The sequence below is a fragment of the Zootoca vivipara genome, chromosome Z (genome assembly GCF_963506605.1).
Source record: "Zootoca vivipara chromosome Z, rZooViv1.1, whole genome shotgun sequence".
NCBI classification, from domain to species: Eukaryota; Metazoa; Chordata; class Lepidosauria; order Squamata; family Lacertidae; genus Zootoca; species Zootoca vivipara.
The window spans coordinates 46,272,251-46,293,870 of record NC_083294.1 but is presented as its reverse complement, the minus strand read 5'-3'; the positions used below and the strand labels follow the sequence as shown (position 1 = coordinate 46,293,870).

At 45.7% G+C, this 21,620-nt stretch overlaps 1 protein-coding gene across 9 annotated transcripts in view; it reads right to left on the bottom strand.

The window, feature by feature from the left end:
• The window catches only part of MBNL3 (muscleblind like splicing regulator 3), a 143,198-nt gene that overhangs the window by 20,365 nt on the left and 101,213 nt on the right, over window positions 1-21,620 (bottom strand). For 8 of the 9 annotated variants that reach the window (XR_009557026.1, XM_060270469.1, XM_035102023.2 and 5 more), the window contains 4 exons: window positions 19,978-20,142; window positions 13,121-13,321; window positions 11,559-11,795; window positions 1,642-1,792 (listed from right to left, as the gene is read on the bottom strand). Coding sequence is in view for 8 of the 9 variants with exons in the window: in XM_060270469.1 (XP_060126452.1) it covers window positions 1,642-1,792; window positions 11,559-11,795; window positions 13,121-13,321; window positions 19,978-20,142 (754 nt within the window). In the remaining variant the exon portion in view is untranslated. The remainder of the gene's footprint in view (window positions 1-1,641; window positions 1,793-11,558; window positions 11,796-13,120; window positions 13,322-19,977; window positions 20,143-21,620) is intronic. The other variant, XM_060270474.1, reaches the window with a different exon arrangement.

Sequence of the window (21,620 nt, the reverse complement as noted above, 5' to 3'; positions counted from 1 at the left end):
TACATAATTTTGTTTTCTGTTTTTCTGACTTCCCATCCCGTTTTCTATTGTTATCTTATTTTCTCCCCTTTTGCTGCACCCTGTCTTCTATCTCTTATATCACAACAATGTTACAGTCAGTTCTAATTCTTTCTGTTACTCATACTTCAAATCCTGTTTGGAAGGTCTTCTATCTTTTTAAATAGAGGCCAAGACTGAGGTCCTGGAATCCCGGATTGTGGCCAAGATACACTTCTAAGCAGACACACACTGGTAACTGCCCAAGAATCCAGTTATTGGCTCTTGGTTAATTTTGTGGAAACATGAAGGGAGAAAGAAGAAGGAAGAATCAAAGAAAATATTGGGGCGGGGGCAGAATTTCGGCATTTGTTTTTATAGGCCCTGCGAAGGAAATAGAAGGTGATTGCTCTAGCTTTTAAATCAGTGAAGGGACAGAAAAGAGATAAATATATATTAAAAAAACCAGCATCTACCAGGATTGGAAGACAACCTGCCCCCCACCCCCCAATAAAAAGGTTAGTAAATATATCTTCTGCCAGACTCTTAGGAACGGGCTTCGTAAAAAGCACAACAGCACATTTTAGCATCTTAAGCTTTACAGTGGAACCTCGGTTTACGAACACCTCAGTTTATGAATTTTCGGTTTACGAATGACGCGGACCCATCTGGAACGGATTAATTCACTTTCCATTACTTTCAATGGGAAAGTTCGCTTCAGTTTATGAACGCTTCAGTTTATGAACAGACTTCCGGAACCAATTACACCCATGCTTCGGGCTAAGTACGCTTCAGGTTGAGTACTCCGCGGACCTGTCTGGAACGGATTAATCCACTTTCCATTACTTTCAATGGGAAAGTTCGCTTCAATTTATGAACGCTTCAGTTTAAGTACTCCGCGGACCGTCTGGAACAGATTAATCCACTTTCCATTACTTTCAATGGGAAAGTTCGCTTCAGTTTATGAACGCTTCAGTTTATGAACAGACTTCCGGAACCAATTGTGTTCATAAACCGAGGTACCACTGTATAGAAGGCATCGTTGTTATTGTAGTGGCATTTTTAAAAAGCTAGATGCTCCTGGGTGCAATTGCAATTCTTTCCCTTTTTTTAAGTCCAATGGTTTTGCAAAGAGATAGTTCCAGCACCAATCCTTTCAAAACAAGGCTCACTGCTTGATCACTGGGAGCCACTCTTCAGCCTCCAAAGACTCTCTTATGCCTCGGCAAGCTAACAAGAGAGAGATGGAGCCCTAGCTGTTCCATATCCCTTTGCGACAACACATTGTCCACCTCCTCCTTGTGAACTCAGCATCTGAACTCCTTAGGGGAATCTGCACCTGTTGCCATGCAACACCTGTGCAGATCAGCAAATTGGAGGCTGTGCTGGTGCAATTGGGAGGCGGGGGGGGGGCACAGGGCGTTGTGCCAGCACAGCTCATTATAGGCAAAGCAACCTGCTCGGCAAACAGCAAAAGCCACGTTTGCGAAGTTATACAGATCCATCCACGCTCCAAGAGCAAGGGCAGATCAGGGTGCAGGAATGGCGAGAGAAGGTGTCTCACAAGTGCCTCTAAATGTAGCATTTTCCCTCCCATGGAAGCAAGGGCAGGGTAGTGGGAGGTAAGAGACCCAGACAACTTACCTGTAGGGATAAATGTTGGCTGTTGCAATTGCATGTTTGCGAGGGCCTGTTGGTAATGGAAAACACTTGGGTTAAAGACTGTGGTGGCACCATTGTTTTTTTCAAGCGCTGGCCTCTTTGGTAAAGGTTGAAGAGCACCGGGTGGCAACGCCTGCAGAAGGAAATGGAGGGAACCAAATGTGGTGGGAAATTGGGGGAAGGGGGAAAAAAGAGAAGAGAAGAAATTTTAGACAAAGCAATGATCAAACAAGACATGCTGTGCACTCTGCAAATCACCTGCAACTGTGTTGGATCAAAAAGCTAAGGTGGGGGAATAAGTCAAGCAGACTCCAATGAGATAATCGTCATCTTCATCATCATCATCATCATCATCATCGTCACAACTTCACAGGCTATGCAGTTAGTGGGGAAAGTGAAATTGTGCCAATGAATTAAAAACAAAAACAAAACAGTGGGGGGAGTGAGTGCTTTGAAGGGCACATCTACACCTCAAACTTGAAGCAGGTTTCAGAGGAAGCTTTGCTGCTGCAGCTCAGGTAAAGAACCAACAAAAGAAATTATCGGCACCTCTCACTACCCCCAATAATTTGGCACTGGGTATGCCTGACAGCTAAGCAAGTTTGAAATTGGTTTATACTCAAAGTAGGACTGTGTGCAAAGGAAGAACATCATATATATATATATATATATATATATATATATATATATATATATATATATATAGGGACACAGGGAGCGGTGGTAAATCAGGAATAATTTTATCATGGTCAGAGGAAGACTCAGAAGGCAGTTGCAGGCAACAAGCATAGGGGGAAAACCCAAAACAAAATTAGCAACTAAGAAAGGAAGGGAGGGAGGAAGGCAAAACAGCTATTAAAAAAACACAGAGAAGATTAGCATAAGCATCATGTAAACTGAAATGCTAGCTGTGCTAGGGTTAGCTAAAGTTTACATGTATAAGCATCAGTCCTGTTCCCTATGCCTATTTTGGGTTCCTGACATGATGTGCTAACTGTGTGTGCATTTGGATACCCAACTCAAAAAGAATAGGGAAAACTGTGTTTCTGATCCTATCTGGCATGAATATAGGAAAATTATTTCCCACCCCTCAGATGACTTCACATCTGATAAAGCTCTGAAGTTACTCCACAACTGTTATTATACAAGGACTCAAATGTCCCCAACATGAGGATAAGAGGATAAAAAGTATTCTGGTTTGGATAAATTTTAGGGAGGAATTTGGGGAGGAGTTCCACTAAGCTGGAGTGTGTAGGGGGTTTAGCTGTTTTCATGATGTTAAGCAAATTTTGCAAATGCATAGTAGATCACTACCTTCCCCGAGCTCTTGAGAAATGTTAGGCTTGAATTTTTAGTAAGGAAACAAACAATACAGATTACGGTAAACTTTTATTTCAGCTGCCCGGGCTTCTGGCACTGCAGAGAAACTAGGAAATGTTTGCAAGGGCAAAGCAGCAAAACTGCTAGAATTGCCTACCACTTTTATTGGGCAGAATGAGGGATAGGCTGTTGGGGTGTGTCAGTTGTTGCACCAATGGGTGTGTACAAAACACCAGGCCTAACCAAACAGGGTTGCGAATTGAGGCTGCCAGACCCTATTGCTAACTGGATCCCTTAGTTTTCTGTTGCTGTCATGTGCGTTAGTGTGTGATTTCAGTGGACCATGAAATATGATTAATTTCACATAAAGGCAAATTGTTTTGTGTCCCCCCCCCCCCCCCGTTAACTGGCCACCTCTTTCTTACAAGCAAATTGTTTCTTTTAGACCTGCCACATCAAGGTGCTTCCAAGTCAGTCAAACCTGTTTCACCATCAGATTCAAAGGTTGCAGGGCAAAGCTTTCAAATTTTCGTGTGGTATATTGCCCTGCCTGTTGCTCATCCCCAAAGAACACGCCTCAACAATTGGGAGACATAGGGGAAAGGTTTAAGGAAGTGCCAGCTTTTCTTAACCATTAACTACTGTTGCACAGTTAACTCCTTACTCACCCAACCTCACTCAGGTAAAGGTAAAGGGACCCCTGACCATTAGGTCCAGTCGTGACCGACTCTGGGGTTGCGGCACTCATCTCGCTTTACTGGCCGAGGGAGCCAGCGTACAGCTTCCGGGTCATGTGGCCAGCATGACTAAGCCGCTTCTGGCGAACCAGAGCAGCACACGGAAACACCGTTTACTTTCCCGCCGGAGTGGTACCTATTTATCTACTTGCACTTTGACGTTCTTTCGAACTGCTAAGTTGGTAGGAGCTGGGACCGAGCAACGGGAGCTCACCCGTTGTGGGGATTCGAACCGCTGACTTAGGCTCAGTGGTTTAATCCACAGCACCACCCGCGTCCCTCACTCAAGATTTTCGATTAAATCCCCCTGCAGTCTTCTGGGCTTGTGGGAAAAATACTGAGCCAAGTTCTCATGGGGGGGGGGCTCTCTTTCTAAGTAGGGTACATGGTTTCCAGAGATGGCATGAGAGTCATCAAGTGGCTTGACCCAGTGCACCTGAGCACCTGCAACCATGTACCCATTACTCTCTGAGTCGCCTGGTGATGTGTAACACATGACCCTCCAAATGTTAATTGACCATAAGCTCCCATGATGCCTTGACTATTGGATATGTTGGGTTGGGATTATGGGAGTTGGGGGTCCAATGCCATCCAAAGGACCACAGGCCCCACATCACTGCAACAGAACCACACTGTGCATTCCTGATTAGGAAAGGCTCAGCAAAAAACACTACAGTATGAGAACCTTTAGCATCAGGTACAGGTACCTAGAATTTCCTTTCCCTTGCTGGTCTGTCTGTATTTTACAGGCAAGCTATGAATGCCCTTTGGATGAAAAGGGTGAGCAAACACAGACATAAGTGAAGACTATAAGAAGGGCCTGCTGGATGAGGACAATGGCCCATCTAGTCCAGCATCCTGTTCTCACACTGGCCAACCAGATGCCTGTGGGAAATTCACCAGCAGGGTCTGAGCACAAGAACACTTTGCCCTCCAGTGGTTTCCAGCAACTGGCATTCAGATGCAGTACTGCCTCCGGCTCTGGAGGCAGATCATAGCTATTGTGGCTGGTAGCCATTGATAATGTATCCTCTGCAAATGTGCCTAATCCTCTTTTAAAGCCATCCAGGCTGGTGGCCATCACTGCCTCCTGTGGGAGCGAGTTCCACACTTTAACTATTCTCTGTGCAAAGAAGAACTTTATTTTATCTGTCCTGAATCTTCCATCATTTGGCTTCATTGGATGTCCACCAGTTCCAGTCTTATGAGAAAGAAAGACAAACTTTCTCCTTGCCACACATAATATTAATACCTTCTAGCATGCCACCTCTCACTTACCTTTTTATCTGAACTATAAAGTCCTGAACAATGCAAGCTTTCTTCGGGAGGGGGGGGAGGGTGTGTCACTCTATCCCTTTGGTCATTTTGCATGGCCATTCTCGAACTTTTTTCTATGCTACAATATCCTTTTCAGAATGAGGCAACTATGCAGAAAATTCCAAACAAGGACTCTCCCTCTCCCAGGGCAGCCCATCCGGTTTCGGGTCATTCCACCAGTGGTGGAAGTGGTGGGGCAAGTGGGACACCACCTCTTGCACTTCTGTGGCCTGAGGCATCCCCAAACTTCGGCCCTCCAGATGTTTTGTACTACAATTCCCATCATCCCTGACCACTGGTCCTCTTAGCTAGGGATCATGGGAGTTGTAGGCCAAAACATCTGGAGGGCCGCAGTTTGGGGATGCCTGTGCTACACCCTACCTCATTGGTGGGCTGGCTCTGCCCTTACCCCCTCTCCTCCTAACACTGGTACCTTTAAGTCTATGCACCAAGTGCAAAACAAAAGGGGGAAGAACAGTCTAGAAGATATCATGAATGGAAATGCAGGGGAGTGCAAATGGCAAACTTGACAGTTTCAGAAACAGGTTTCACTTCAGTTTTGAAAGACCATGGGAGACTACATATCAGAGGGACCATATGCTCTGCCCACAGCTCTCAGTACAGCACTTGCCCAGTTTGGGTTAGGCAAGCACGGGCTGGTTTATTGGGTTCTTAGATAACCATCCGACCCTGTGAAAAACCACAGCTTCATTCTCCAGGCCTCCACTGTCATAGCTAAGGTGCAGCATGGAGATAAGTGGAGGCCTGGAGAATGAATTTGGCCATGTGACTGGAGCACTTCTACATCAGGTTTTGCATGGCCTTGTGTATGTGCATCTGAAAACAGGACCTTCAGCAGTCAAGCTCCAAGCAGTACTTTAATTCTTGAACCACTAGTGCAATTCCTACTGCAAGACTGGCAGACAGAGCTCTGAGGCTTGAGGGCGTCACCTCGGCTGTGTTACCAGCCCTGGAGCAGTCCATCAGCTGACACAAAAGGATCAATCCCAGCCCCCCTATAAAGGCCAGCCTCAGAGCTTGCTCCTCAGTCCACACAAATATAATTGCTTGAATAGCTCAGTCGATTAAGAGCACAAGACTCTTAATCTCAGGGTTGGGGGTTTGAGTCCCATGGTGAGCGAAAAATTCCTGCACTACAGTTTTGGACTAGATGACCCTTCGTGGTCCCTTCCAGCTCCATGATTTTTTGAAATATTGTAAGAAACATAACCTTAGGTTCAGCTTTCCATCCAACAGTGGAAGAAAATCGGTGTGGGGGAAAAAACATCTTCTACGTTTGCCGGGTTTAAGCATATTTATATTAAAGGCAATTTTAACATCCACAAAACCCATGAATCAGGGCTGCCTTTTAAATCCATTAATCCACTTCTAAATACTTATATCTAGCAGGTTATCTAGTCAAAGACAGCAGCACATACTAAAGTCTCTAGCTGCCTTTGTTCTAAAAGAGGTCAGCAGACTTAACCAGGGAGCTGCCAGGCTAGACAAAGAACGAAATGTTCACTTTGACTCTGATTTTGCTCTGAATAGGTTTCCTGCAGCAGACTCTGGCAGCATGAAAAGAATGCAATAGCAGACGGGACCTGCTAGCCTGCTAGAAAGTACAGTCATCCCCCTGACTGGGTCCTGTGGTTCATAGCTGTGGAAAAAAGGAAAAATCAAAAGCTCAGCAGCAGGATGCACACTCCGCATGCAGAAGGCGACCCAGGGGAGGCTGGGATGAGCTTTTGAATGATTAGACGTTCAGCCCAAGTTCAGAGCGGAATTTAGGAGAGAAACTGCCTCCCCTGTTTGCATTTGCATTTTCAGAGAGGTAACTTTCCCAAGCTTGTTACTCTGAGTGGCTGGCAGCTGGCCTCTCCCCACCCAAACCAAATGAATCATTCTGGTGGTAGCACCAGTCAACAGGAGCAAGGGAACTTCGACAAGTTCCCACCCCCCATGGAAGTTGCACCACCAGTTTTGCAACCTGGCAGTGAGACTGTGAAACTGGGTGGAAGTGGGGCAGCCCTAGACCCAAGTTCAGTCCTGGGTAAACCCGTCCACCCCCATGAATGGTGTTTGGTACCATCTTGGAAAGGGCTTCTTCTGAAATTCCAAAGCGCCTACTGTAGATAAGAGCTGATAATACAAAACTGATTGGCCTGAATCAGATTCAAAAGCCAGGAACCAGACCTGTCTCTGCTGTCTGAATTGTGTCTTTTGTCAACTGCAAGGCTAGGTTTGGACACAAACAATTCCTAATGAAGGTTTGCTGCTCAAAGCCCACCACCAAATCATGCCAAACAAGCCAGAGCACTCCCAAGCATTCCGAGTTGTGTCTGTGCATTGGCATGTGAGCAGCAATTAGGGTGGCAATGTGCCCACTAAAGTGTGGGCCTTGGCTGGGCCCTCGGCTCCCTGCCACTGAAATTCCTTGAAGGCTTCCCAAGACATTTCAGACCAAAGGTGTGAAATGGATCCTTCTGTGTTCCATGCTATAAAAATGTGGCAGCTGTCGCTGTTTGAAAACAGACTGATTGAAAAACACTGTAATAATTGCATTGCTCCATAACCACATCTGGACTTTTTGGAGGAGGAGGGTAGTGAAAGGTACCTGCATAGTTTCCTTTGGTGGGACAGTGGAGTGAATGGGACATTATTTCCTATCTGATGGGCACTCTCCTTAGGTAACACACAATATACAACAAATATGAGAAAGACAGAGACAGACAGAGGGGGGGGAGAGAGAGATGTATTCCATGCAGTGTAAAGATGGTGACATGCAAAGCGAGAAGGTGAGAGGTCCAAGTACCAGGTCAAAGGTTGCCTCGAGGGGTCGCTTCAGTGATCGGACAGCTGGCTGAGTCTTAATTAGCAGGCAGCGAGCGCATGATGGTAATGAGCCAAGGAAGGGGATGGGGGTTCAAGCACAACAACAGAAAAAACAGCAAGCAGAAATGCATCAAAAAGAGAGCGGACATTGTGGAGCAGGTGAAGAGAACAAAACAAAACAAAACAAAATGAGTGCATTATACAATATATTAAAAAACAGATGACACATGCACAGTGGAGGGCCCTGTGGCAACTGAAGTAACACAGCAAGGTTTGCCTTGAGATGCAGAAACACCTGGAACCTGAGAAAACTTTATGGGGGTCCCATTTTCCAGCAAGCATTCAGAATTGGTTACAAATTCCCAAATAATTCAGATAATTACTATATAATTCAGACTATTATTATTATTATTATTATTATTATTATTATACATTGTTAAATTGTTTGCATTTTGGGTGCTGAAAAGCTTGCTGCAAAAGTTGTGGTTGTTTTTTTTTTAAAAAAAAACCTAGTTCTAATGGGAAAAGTTGTATTTTTTCATGCTTTCCTCATGCCCTCCCCTTTTTCCATTTTGCCTGTCAATGTGCCACAGATGACAACTTCTTGGGACTTGTTTTGGGGTATTTCTTTGGTAGCCTAGCAACTTCTGTTCTCTGACTGGCAAGGCTGCCCCCAAACTCAAGAGGTACAAGGCAAACACGGAGCCTTGAAAGGAAGGCAATGAATAATGCAAAGCTATTTGGGTGGCAAGACCCTGGCGACTTCAGTTCTCACACCTCCCTTTGCCTCTCTACCCCTTCGTAAATGTGCCATTTTCTGACAGGATTTATTTGTCTTATTCGACTTCACTCAGTGTGTGGGTGTTGTTTTCGAATCACGATGCTGCCACCAAATAAATGTGAGGGATTCCCCGTTTCCCACCCCTCACTGCTTTAACAACAGAGGTTCTCCCTGTGCTTCTATACAAACGGGAGTAAACCTCCAGTGTCCAAATTGGACTTGTCTCCAGGGTACCTCAGGGCTCTGCGTTCGAAACCTATTGCCACCAGGGGGGGTCTCCCTCCCATGGATCCTTACTGCTACAATTTGCCTCTCCCTTAAGCAACTATGTGGCTCTTTTGGCTTCACTAACCAGCCCTTTGTATGACAGGAGAAAAAGCAAACAGTTTCCTCTTCCACAGGAAAGCTTTGTTCTTGCCTCTTAGTCACACCTCTGAAGGTACTGAGACACTGCCCGAGTCCACGAACGTTTAGGCACATTTAACTTTATTATTTAACTTGAAAACATGGATTTCTCTGGTTCTTAAAAGTGCATATCTTCTTTTCATATAATACAGACTTGTTAATACATCTCCTGCATCTTGATAATAACCGTTATATCCTTTCTTCTTCCCATCCAACCAAACCTAACCCCCTGCTCCCTCTCTAACCCTCCACTCCCCACTGCCAACCCCCAACTGCCTTTCAAGGGTTGTTCCCCCTCCATTTAGAATGCCTTCTAGCTCCGCCTCCCAGGGAACACCTGCCTATCATGGGAGTGATGAACCGGAATCATCATCAGGCACTATTCCGCCACAAAGGCCTTTGCCATGGCTTGTCCAAAGGAACTGGTCATTTGGATGTGGCAGATCCATGCTATTCTCATGAGTAACAACCACCAAGCGAACTCTCCTGATTGTCATGGATTTGTCAAATCATCTTTCAAGGCTACAGAAACCAGTGGTTGCCACCACACTCCATGGCAGTAAATGCCATGGCTTAACAACATGCTGGGTGTGAAGAAGCTCTTCCTTTTATCTGCTCTAGCTCCTCTGCCAGTCTGTTTCACAGGGAGACCCCAAATTGTACCACAGCTATTTCCCATGCTAAGCTGTGGATGCCCTTCCCACAGAGCTGCACCTGGCACCATTACTGCAGATGTCGCTGGGTGCTGAAGACACTCCTCTTTAACCCCTGACTCTTTGACTCTTGAGGTACATATTTTTAGGATCCAGCTTATTCATGTGATTTTAATGTGTGTTAAACTGTTTTTAATGGGCATAGATAAATAACAACAATAAATTATTCAGCCTTCCCCTGAACTCAAACACCGACACACCATTTTTAAAAGCCTTTTTTTTGCCTCTCCTTACCACAGAGGATGAGAACCTGTGTTGGATTCCAGCTCCCACCAGCCCTAACAAGCACGGCCAAAGGGATGGATGATGGGAGCCTCAGTCCCACAACTGACTGGCAAGATGGCTCACGATGGACAGCTCAGTCAGTAGAGCATGAGATTCTTAATCTCGGGGTTGTGGGTTCAAGCCCCACATTGGGCAAAAGATTCCTGCATTGCTGGGGTTGGACTAGAAGACCCTTGTGATCCCTTCAACTCCACAATTCTATGAACATGTTGAGTGTGGCAGGTTTTCCTGGATCATTCCAGGCAAACTGGATTCTGTTCAGCGGGATGCCTGTTTTATTTACTTTTCAGCTCTGCAGTGCTGGAGGGCAGGATGAGAGGAGTACCCTACCAGGAAAGACTGTGCTCGTGCACCCATGATGTAGATTCTATAAAACACATTGTGCTGCACTGTGGGAAGTTTGAGCAAGCTAGGGCTGAAGTGATTTCACCCCTGCTAGCCTTGCTCCCAGGAAAATCACAGGATTTCTATATCAGGTTCCTATTGGAAGACCGGTCAAATGCCAGAACACTAGCAGTGGCAAAGTTTTTATCGGTGGTCACAAGAACTAATGTTTCCTATTCCGAATTTGAGTAAGATGTCTGAGTGGTTTGAGGGCGGGGTGTCCCAGCTGTGTATCGCTTGGTAACGAATTGATGGGTCTATGGACCGTAATAAAGATTGTTGTTGTTGTTACTTTTCAGCTACAATATCTAATAAGCATTGTGCTTTGCATGCAAAATATAGCTACAGTCATACCTCGGTTCAAGTACGCTTCGGTTTGAGTACTTTCCTTTTAAGTACTCTGCGAACCCGTCTGGAACAGCTTAATCCACTTTCCATTACTTTCAATGGGAAAGTTCGCTTCAGGTTAAGTATGCTTCAAGTTAAGTACAGACTTCCGGAACCAATTGTGTACTTAAACTGAGGTACCACTGTATTTAGGGTTTACTGTAAGGTTTCCTTGCTGGGCACATAAGCATGTTTGCCCACCCCATGCACCTTTGGAAGCACAAACTTATGCAAGGAGTTCCACAGGCTTGGGCCCACTACCATGAATGTGAAGCTGCTAGCAGTTATGAGCTGTGCAGCTGAGCCACCGCTGGGGGTGGGGGGCGAAGCAGGGAGACAGGATAATGCCATGTGCAAGCTCTTGGGTTCTTCACAACTCTTTTTTTAGGCTGAATGTGAAGCAAAGGAATAAAATGGGGACATTTTCTACATTGGCAGGGGGTAGTGGATTTTGTGACATTTGAAGCCCTTTCCAACTCAGTGATTCTAGGGGAGGAAAGGGCTGGTGCGTCATTTTAAAAGCCCCAGGATATATGGGACCCCCATGCATAGGGAATGTGCAGGGTGGGGTTGACACAAACAGGACTGGACTGTGTATGGTGAGATGTGATGGGACAACTCTGGTGCTATTACAAATGGTGGGAGAGGCTCCCCTTGCCCCTCCTTCTCTCCTTGTGGGCCAAACACACCACATTTTGCAAAGGCAAAGGCCTTGTTGGGCGACGGCCCCCTTACCATTCCGGCTGCAGCGGTTTGATTCACCTGATGTTGAGCTGCCTTGATTTTGGCTTGCAGGTGTGCAGGGGGATGAAAGTACTTGCATTTCTCCCGGGAGCACCGCCCTTTGATGTAATCCATGCACACCGTCACGGTGTTCTCGTTTGTGTCTACCATGGCAATATCAATCGGGTGAGCGTAACGGCAGTCATTCTCGCCGCGTGTGCAGTTGCCACGTTGAAACTCCCGGCAAACCTTAAAAGAAAGCCACATTATTTGAACCAGGAAAAATTCATGAAAACACCCAGGAAAAACCACTTTCCCATTTCTCTCCCAATGTGAACATAAAGGGCTAAGAAAAGCACAGGGCGGAGACAAATCTCAGCTGCCCCTCAACTAAGTGTCATGTTTCGTCTCATTGCACCTCCATCCCATTTATTTAAAGCAGGGCTGCGGAAGCTTTTTGGCTATACAGGGCAGATCCTTATCAGGGTTGGCCTCACAGGCCGAATCTGACAGGTGGGCAGTGCCACCCACCTGGCAATCGGTGTGATGTCAAGTGCAAGGTGCTCTGAAGTTCTGAAGTTGGGACATCAAAGCACCTTGCAAGGCACTGCAAAAAGCAATGCACTGAGGAAGAGGTTTGCGGCGCAATCCCTAGCTGATAAGCAGGGGTTAGGTCCTGCTCTGCTTGGCTGTGAGACCCTATTCTCTGCTGGTACCTTCTGCATGCTTTACAGATTCTCTGCTACTGAGTGACAGCTCTTCCCAGCCAACAGAAGCAAGATCACACCTATATTACTGAAAAAGTGCAGCCACTATATTAGTAGGGACTCCTGGTTCACCTCCATTTCCTACTGGACTGTTAGCTACTGAAACAGTAGGGCAGTCATTTCCTAGGGGACAGAAGGTTGCATCAATTTTAGTATTCTGTGCCAGCCTGTAGAGACCTGAGATGGTGAGCAAGGAGGGCTGGAAGAAATAAAACCAGCTGGTATCTCCCACCCATGTAAACAAGGTTTGCTGATCCAAGATGACAGCACTGAATAATCAACCTCTTACTCCAGGATTTCCTTGGTTTTGTAAACAAGTCCTGGTGATTTGGGTCAGGTAGAGGCAGTTCCACTTTATTAGCAACACTCCTGAAGGCTGAGCCCCAGTGACCCTTGACTCCGTTCTTCACAATAAAACTCTCAAACCCAGAAAAGATGACAGAAGCTGAGAAGCAATTTTAAGCAAACAGTGATCTTCAACTTATGAAAAAGGGATAAAGCGTACTCCAGTGCCAATTAAGAAAAAGGCTTTAAGAGCTTCCTTGTCTTTGGATTAAGAGGTCAAACAATATACATGTTACACTGTTGTCAAGGAACTGGTATAGCTGAGACTTCAAAAAAATGGGGAATTAGTTCCGAGCCATAACGAAGAAAGGGTTTCAGAATCCGTACCCCTCTCCTCTCTTAAGCAGAACTTCCATAGTGCAAGTACATTTGGGCAAAAGGTGCCCAATCAAATTTTGTTAAGAACTGTCTTCCTCATCTAAGCAAAGCAACCATCACCATTTGGTACAGGGTGCAAGATACCTCCAGTTTGTCTGTCCTCATCATTTTCTGCCCAGTGGAGCTCCCTGCCACAGAAACAGCTGGGTTCCCAGACACCAGGACAGGCGTATTTGGTAACAGCTCTGCAGGAACCAAGCCCATTCCAGGAGAGACGTGACTTAGGTAGGGGCTGAATGCCATGGTGGGGCTAGTTGCAAGCGAAGGAGTCACAGGAAAAGTTGTCTGTCAGGAAAGAGGAGAAAGCAATGGTCATGGAGTTAGCAGGGCCTTAGAATGCATTGGTCCTGTGTCCAACCTCCTGTACCCCCTGCTCTGGAAATGTTTGATTCAGTTGCACTGGCTAAGAGGAGGACTCTTGTTCTCAGTCTATTAATCCTCTCGGTTTGCTTCTGATCTTCTCCTCCCGCTTTCATTGATTCGAACGTGTCTAGAGCATTTCAAGCACAAGAAGCATCTTCATCAGTATGGACAAGGAACAGCCACGATCGTTAAGAGCTTAATGGCACAATTAAGGAGGCACCTTGGGCAATTAACACAGCCCCCCTACCCTGCACCTCCCAATTAAGCATTCACCAGTGGGAGTTAAGGGATCAAGCCAATTCTGGACATGAGACACATGGCGGATAAGCTGGCAAGGAGCTCCCCTGGCATAGACAAAAGGGCTGGTACCTTTTGGGTTTCTTAAAGCAACACATGTCAAGAATCAACCCGTAACTTCAGTTTTACATTACACTTTTGGCTGCCCGCTATTAGCCTTGCTTCCAGCCAGGCTAAGAAAAGCAGAACGTGAGCACAGGGGCACTATCCCCTCCTGCAATTTCTAGCAATTAGGATTCAGAAATGTACTGCCTTTGACAGTGGAGGCAGAGCATAGCATAGCCATCCTGGCTATTAGCCACTGCTAGGCTCTTCTTCCTCCTCCATGAATTTGTCTAATCCTCTTTTAAAGGGAGGAGTTGGAGGCCATCACTGTCTCCTGGGGGAGAGAATTCCATAGTTTAACTAGGCAGTGTAAGAAGAGACACTTTTTTTTTTCTGTCCTGAATCTTCCAACATTCACCTTTCATTGGATGGCTATGTAGTCTAGTGTTACAAGAAAAATAATTATTTCTCTATCCACTTTCTCAATGCCATGCATAATTTTGTACACTTCCTTCATGTTATCTCTTATTCAAAATTCCTCTAAACCAGAGGTTTTCAACCTTTTTGAGTCCACGGCTCCCTTGACCGACTACCTTCTTTCTGCAGCACCTAGGGTTGCCAGACTCAATAGTGGGCAGGCCTTCTGTGCCTTTAATTGCCCTGCTCTCTTTTGAGTCTGGAAACCTTAAAGAGAAACCAGCAGACCCTTTACTTGGAAATTAAACAAAGGGTCTGCTGGTTTCTCTTTTAGGTTTCCAGACTCAAAAGAGAGAAGGGCAATTAAAGGCACAAAAGGCCTGCCCACTATTGAGTCTGGCAACCCTAGCAGCACCCTGTGGGGCTCAGGAGCCCAGTTACGTCCCTCACCCCTTTTTGAGCACCCTCCCTTGTGGAGTGTTCCCTGAGCCTCCTCTCCACTCCCCTTGGGAGTCCTCTGGGAAGCAGCCCCTGGTCTCTGAGCTGCACCTCCCAGAGACACCAGTCACCTAGCCAGGGCTGCTGCACCTGTGCAAACCTTTCAGAGGCAGAGATGTGAGATGGCATCAGAGGAGGGAGGGAGGGAAGGAAAGATAGGACAGGGTTGTCCTGACTCCTGACCAGCATTCAAGGCATACCAGGGTGCCACACCACACTGCTTGAAAACCACTGCTCTAAACTAACATCCTTCCCCATTCTATAATCTTTCCTGATAGGGCAGTTGCCCCATACCCTTTTCCTCTCTACAATATCAGCATACAGCATACTTAATGTGTTCCGAACGCACATTTGTAAGTCGAAAAAATTGTAAGTTGGATCCCATAGGAATGCATTGGGAGAAAGCAACCTGTGAGGGAGAGCAGCTACAGGCAGCCTCCTCCCCTCTTAAGCTCAAGCTCATCTCCCAGCGCCAGTGGGAGCGGGGAGGGGGGTGTCTCCAGCGGGGAATCAGGAAGTAGAGGACATGGCTCAGGTAGGGTATCAGAGCCATTGCTCCGCTCAGGAGAGGAAATGGGAAGCAGGGAAAGCGCAACCAGAAGACCGCTCCCGCCAACGCCGGAATTGCGCAAGAAGCGGCGGGGGCGGAGATTCAATGTTCCCAGGCTACTTTGCTGGAGGAAAACGCGGGAACCCCCATTCGGAGGTTCTGACCCACACTGACAACATGTACAACATAGTACTGACTCTGCACTGTAAATAGCTTTCACCAAATAAAAGCATGAAAAGGCAACGTCGTGAGGAGTCGTTACTCTAGAGTAGCCGCTACCGCGCCTGTGACACAACCCTATCTAAAAATTTGTAAGTCGAAAAAATCCTATCTAAACTGCATCCAAGATGGCGGACAGAGCTCCGATCGTAAGTAGAAACATTCGTAAGTAGAGTTATTCATAAGTCGAGGTACCACTGTACACCCCATCACCTGTCCCTGAGGTGATGCAGCCCCTGCCTCCCAGAAAGAGTCACCCTCTTCCTGAGTCACCCCTGTTTTAGATGTGTATTATTATTATTATTATTATTATTATTATTATTATTATTATTATTATTATTATTCTGCCCTTCATCCATGGATCTCACAACATAAAAATACAATTTAAAAAATACACAATAAAATAAGAACAAAAACAAACCAATAATTCCTTGTAGCAGATCCCACCGCTAGCTAGCCACCAATAAAGTAGTGGATCCAGCCCGCTAACTGCCCCCACCTCATGGTACACCAATTAAATGAATGTCTACAATTTACCACAGGTTATCTTGTGGGGGTCCTGCGTGAGGGAAAACTTGCATGATTTGGAGCCTTAGGCAGAAGCTGAACAAACAATAAAAGTTTTACTCATAGAAATAAGAAGTTTGTGAAACAAGTTGGGTCAGGAGATGCATTCTTTCAGGTAGAAGTTAACTTATCACTTAAACTAAATACAAGGATGTCACAGGCTTAAACACAGCAGTATAGGCACAGCCTTTCTTAAACTTGTTACTTAGAAATCAGTTGTTACACTTCAGTTTCTGTTACTTCTCTCTGGGTCCTTTTGCTTAGTCACGGCAGGTTAATACTTTTAACATGGCACAGCTTCCCTCACCATTTATTCATTTTTTTCATGAGCGAGGGGCGCTTTTTGCCAGTTCCCCTCTGTCTTAGAAACTCCCCTCCTGAGGTATTCCAGTTAGTGTAACACACCGGGGGGGGGGGAAATCCCCTCACCCAGGGCTGGATTTAGGTTTGATGTGGCCCTAAGCTACTGGAGATAATGGGGCCCGTTATATGTCCAGCTGTCCTTTGTCAACAACTAATTGTCACTGTTTTTTGTGTTGAATATATGCTATACGGTAATCTGGCACAGCAAACTATGGCAAGTTCTTAAAGAAATGGGAGTGCCTGATCACCTCATCTGTCTCCTGAGAAATCTCTATGTGGGACAAGAAGCTACAGTTAGAACTGATATGGAATAACCGATTGATTCAAAATTGAGAAAGGAGTACGACAAGGTTGTATATTGTCTCCCTGCTTATTTAACTTATATGCAGAATTCATCATGCGAAAGGCTGGACTAGATGAATCCCAAACCGGAATCAAGATTGCCGGAAGAAATATCAACAACCTCAGATATGCTGATGACACAGATATGTTGATGGCAGAAAGTGAGGAGGAATTAAAGAACCTTTTAATGAGGGTGAAAGAGGAGAGCTCAAAATATGGTCTGAAGTGACAGCAGTCACAAAATCAAAAGACGCCTGCTTCTTGGGAGAAAAGCAATGACAAACCTAGACAGCATCTTAAAAAGCAGAGACATCACCTTGCCGACAAAGGTGCATATAGTTAAAGCTATGGTTTTCCCAGTAGTGATGTATGGAAGTGAGAGCTGGACCATAAAGAAGGCTGATAGCCGAAGAATTGATGCTTTTGAATTATGGTGCTGGAGGAGACTTTTGAGAGTCCCATGGACTGCAAGAAGATAAAACCTATCCATTCTTAAGGAAATCAGCCCTGAGTGCTCACTGGAAGGACAGATCCTGAAGCTGAGGCTCCCTGGACTCCCTGGAAAAGACTCCCTGGAAAAGACCCTGATGCTGGGAAAGATGGGGGGCACTAGGAGAAGGGGACGACAGAAGATGAGATGGTTGGACAGTGTTCTCGAAGCTACCAACATGAGTTTGACCAAACTGCGGGAGGCAGTGGAAGACAGGAGTGCCTGGTGTGCTCTGGTCCATGGGGTCACGAAGAGTCGGACACGACTAAACAACAATAGGTATCTAAAGCCATTTGCACATAACAAATAGGAGCAAAACACTGTTGCTGTATGTAGGTTTCATTTTTTTTTATCTTATATTTTGGAAATGTACACCCAGTTTTTTTTTCCTTTAATTTTTTTTGGGCCTTGTTTAGCTTATACATAAATATGGAACTCACCCCTTGTTTCTGGTTTTTTTGGGGGGGTCTTCTTTACTTAGAAGAACCCTCAGTTCCTAACAGGAATGAGCCCCAGGGAGTCCCTGTTCCCACAGCTCCTGCCTCCCCTGGCTCAGACTCAGCCCTCCACTTTAACTCCTGTCTGAATCCTCTCCCAAGACGCTCCACATGGCCTCCCTCTCTAAGCTAAGAGGATCTTCCCTCTAGCTACAGATATTCTCCTCCGAGCGGATGTCCTGCTCCAACCGGAGACAGTTCTCCCTCAGACAAACCCTCTCCTGCTCCCTCCCTCCCTCCCATCCCAAATCCAGCTCCAACTGACGTTCTCCCTCAGAAATGTCACCTTTTTTCTCCTGCCCAAAGTGCTGGCTCTGCCCACCTCTGACTGTCTCTCTTGACAGCCAATCAGAGGCAAGCTCCAGTCCTCTGGTGGAATTTCAGGGGAACCGTATCACCAGATGCTGGTCTGGCTCAGCTGTCCGTCACAACCCTCCTCCCCATTACTCAGACCAGTTTGGACCCAATTGGACACCCTCCAGATGTGACTAGACTACAAACTGAAATAATTCCTGACCATTGGCATGGCCAAGCTGGTCGGGGATGATGAGACTTGTGGTCCTACAACATCTACTGCACACCGTACTGGCTACCTCTGAATGAGATGCTGCAGTCCTAATTTAAGATTTGCATTCTGGTCAGTATCCCACGGCTCCCAGTCTCAAAGTGAGAGTGAAAACAGGCCTTTGTAAAACGACTTGGTTCCCCACCCTACACAATGTGAACACAGCTGACTCAAATCAGAGCATTGCAAATCAGTTGCCTTTTATACAACTGTTGTAGAACCTGTCCTAGTTCCACGAGTATTTCAATGGTTTGGTCTATTTTAAGGCCTTTGTAACCCGGTCACAGGTAATTGCATTAGGCCAAATCCTGACACGAGTTGTCAGCGAGCTGAACTGTTCTGATGAAGGGGCCTCAAATTTTTCAACAGGTGCCTGAGCTCAGTGAGGTTTGTTGTGTTATGTTACTGTGTCTACTAACATAAATTGGATTTTATAGGTTGGTGTTGAGGGGGTGAGTTGTGTCATTTAGACCAATCTTCCTCCAGACAAGTTTTGTCACGGTGCAAGTTACTGTCTTGTTCAACTCTGCCTGGAGGATATCCGGATTATTGGATGAGGTTCCTTGCTCTGATTGTTGAAAAGCACTACTGGGTTGGGAAATGGACACACTTTTTAATATGTCTGATAAGAATGATTTATTCAGGAAAGCAAAACTTGCGGTTTAAATGTTCTTTGTTTGCCCCCTGGGTTCTGAAAATTTATTGCCACCCACAATGCCTCTGAGGGTTCCTGAATACCTACACATGCCTTACAGGCTGAGAACCTTGCAAAAATAAACAAATACACGCACACTTGCAAAATACATTGAAGCTGAACTCCATAACTCCATGTTTTCTTAGCTGAGAATTTGAGTTGCTTTGGCATATAATTTTGCTTTTTCTATAAAAATTTTGCAGAATATCATAAACAGGAGTCTCAGTTCGGCTTAGAACTGGGGCCAGCTTAGCTCAACTTGGAAACACAAAGACATCCATAGTGCAGAATACTCTTTAAAAAACCAGCATATCACTTGAAAATGACTATGGATCGGAAGTGGAGACAATATATGCACCTTTTTACCAAGGCCTGTCTGAAAATATTGAGGGATGGCTGGGGCAGCTAAGAAGGTTTATGAAGCCATAAGGGACATGCAAGAAGGAAGGAGTGAAGGAGATTGTTCAAGTTACCTGGTTCTAAACCATTAAGGGCTTTAAAAGGTTGAAGTTAAACCATTCACCCCATATTTTACAATTAATGCCGAACAGGAGTCATCCCAGGACTAAATGGTACTTCTTACAAGAGTAACTTGATTTTTATGCATTTATGGACTATAGCTGTCCTGTAAAGATTGTCTTCCTTAACCATGTCGTCTTCCTTAACCATGGTTATGTGTTACATCAGCCAGTGTGGTATAGTGGTTAAGAGCAGTGGACTCGTAATCTGGGGAACCGGGTTCGTGTCTCCGCTCCTCCACATGCAGCTGCTGGGTGACCTTGGGCTAGTCACACTTCTCTAAAGTCTCTCAGCCCCACTCACCTCACAGAGTGTTTGTTGTGGGGGAGGAAGGGAAAGGAGAATGTTAGCCACTTTGAGACTCCTTAGGGTAGTGATAAAGCGGCATATCAAATCCAAACTCCTCCTCTTCTTCTTCTTGTGTAACATCAGAATGCTTAAATCATGGTCAAGGATTGGCTGCAGACTAGGATGTGAAATCACTGTTGCAAATATGGGTTTGCAAGGCAACTTACAATTGGCTGCAATTGTGCTCCCGGTAGCATGAACTGCATTTGCTGTGCAAACATGGCTGCGGCTGTCTTTTGCTGGATCAGGTTGTTGCGTCCGTTGATTTCGAGTTGTGTTTTTAAGTGCGGTGGAGGATGAAGGTATTTGCAGTTTTCTCGAGTGCAGCGACCCTGGGAGGGGGGGAAATATGAAATGTTTTGCTGAGCAATGCATGTGCCATTGAGCTAGGTCAGTGCTTCCTTTAGCGCCCACAAAAGATCTCTGTAAACCCCCCCTCCAAAATCCACAACATATTCAAGATTCTTCCTGCTCAGTTCCTGTTTGCACTGACTCAATCCACACCATACATTTAAAGCATATTTACAGTGCTTTAACAGTCTTGGCTTCCTGCCCCAAAGAATCTCAAGAACTGTAGTTGGCCCTTCATAGAACTGCAATTCCCAGTACCTTTAACCCACTGCAGCCCCCATGATTCCTGGGGAGGGGGGGGGAAGTCATATGCTTTAAATTTATGTTTGTATAATGTGGATGTGATTCCAAGTCTTATGCACTGAACATACACCCCTTTTAACTTGCCCACATTTCACTGGATGCCAGGAGTGGATGCCAGGAAACAGAGGGAAGATGCAAAGAGTTCATTTCCTTGAGGGAGTCTGGTGGTGGCTGATGTAGATGCCTTCCCCACCTCCATTGTTGAGGTACTTTATGAGGGGGCAAACCCACTTTTGTGGTCCTGTCTTCCTCCTATTAGATGTGGCTGCCATTGTGTGCTATGCCACACCGACCCAGCAGACATACTGTGCCTGGTGCCCACGAGAACATTCTCAAAATTCCAAATGTGCCCACTGGCCCAAACAGGTTGGCCACCCCTGGGTTACAGTGCCAGCAATTCCTTGCTGAGCTACTTTTCTCTTCATGGGGAGTTTTTACAAAAGGAAGTTTTGAAAAATGTGGTCTAACATGCAGTTGGTGGACCATGTTTTCCAAAAGTTCCTTTCGTAAAAACTCCCCGTGAAGAGAATGTGATCATTCCACTCCCAGAACTGTATCACCTTATACCCAAGCACATTTTACACTGCTTGTGGAGGCCATGGTCCTAGTTTTTCTTTTCCTTTCTTATTCTGAATCTTGCAAAGGATCCACTTCTGCCCCACCCCATGAATCCCACATCACATTAATAGCACTAGGTCTGCCTTTCCAAAAGCTACACTTCCCCTAAAGGTGATCCAGGTCTTTTGATAGAATAGAACATTTATGAGGCTTTAGAGCAGGCATCCCCAAACTTCGGCCCTCCAGATGTTTTGGAATACAGTAGTACCTCGCTAGACGAATGCCCTGCTAGATGAATGGGCTTTGTGATCGGAGGTTGCCTCGCAAGACGAATTTGTTTTGTGAAAAATTCATCTAGCGAATCGCGGTTTCCCATAGGAATGCATTGAAATTCAATTAATGCGTTCCTATGAGCAACAAAAAAATAAATTCAATGCATTCCTATGGGATTCGCTAGATGAATTTTTCTCAAAATGAATTGACTCACAGGACGAATTGAATTAGTCTTGAGAGGCACCACTGTACAATTCCCATCTTCCCCGACCACTGGTCCTATTAGCGAGGGATCATGGGAGTTGTAGGCCAAAACATCTGGAGG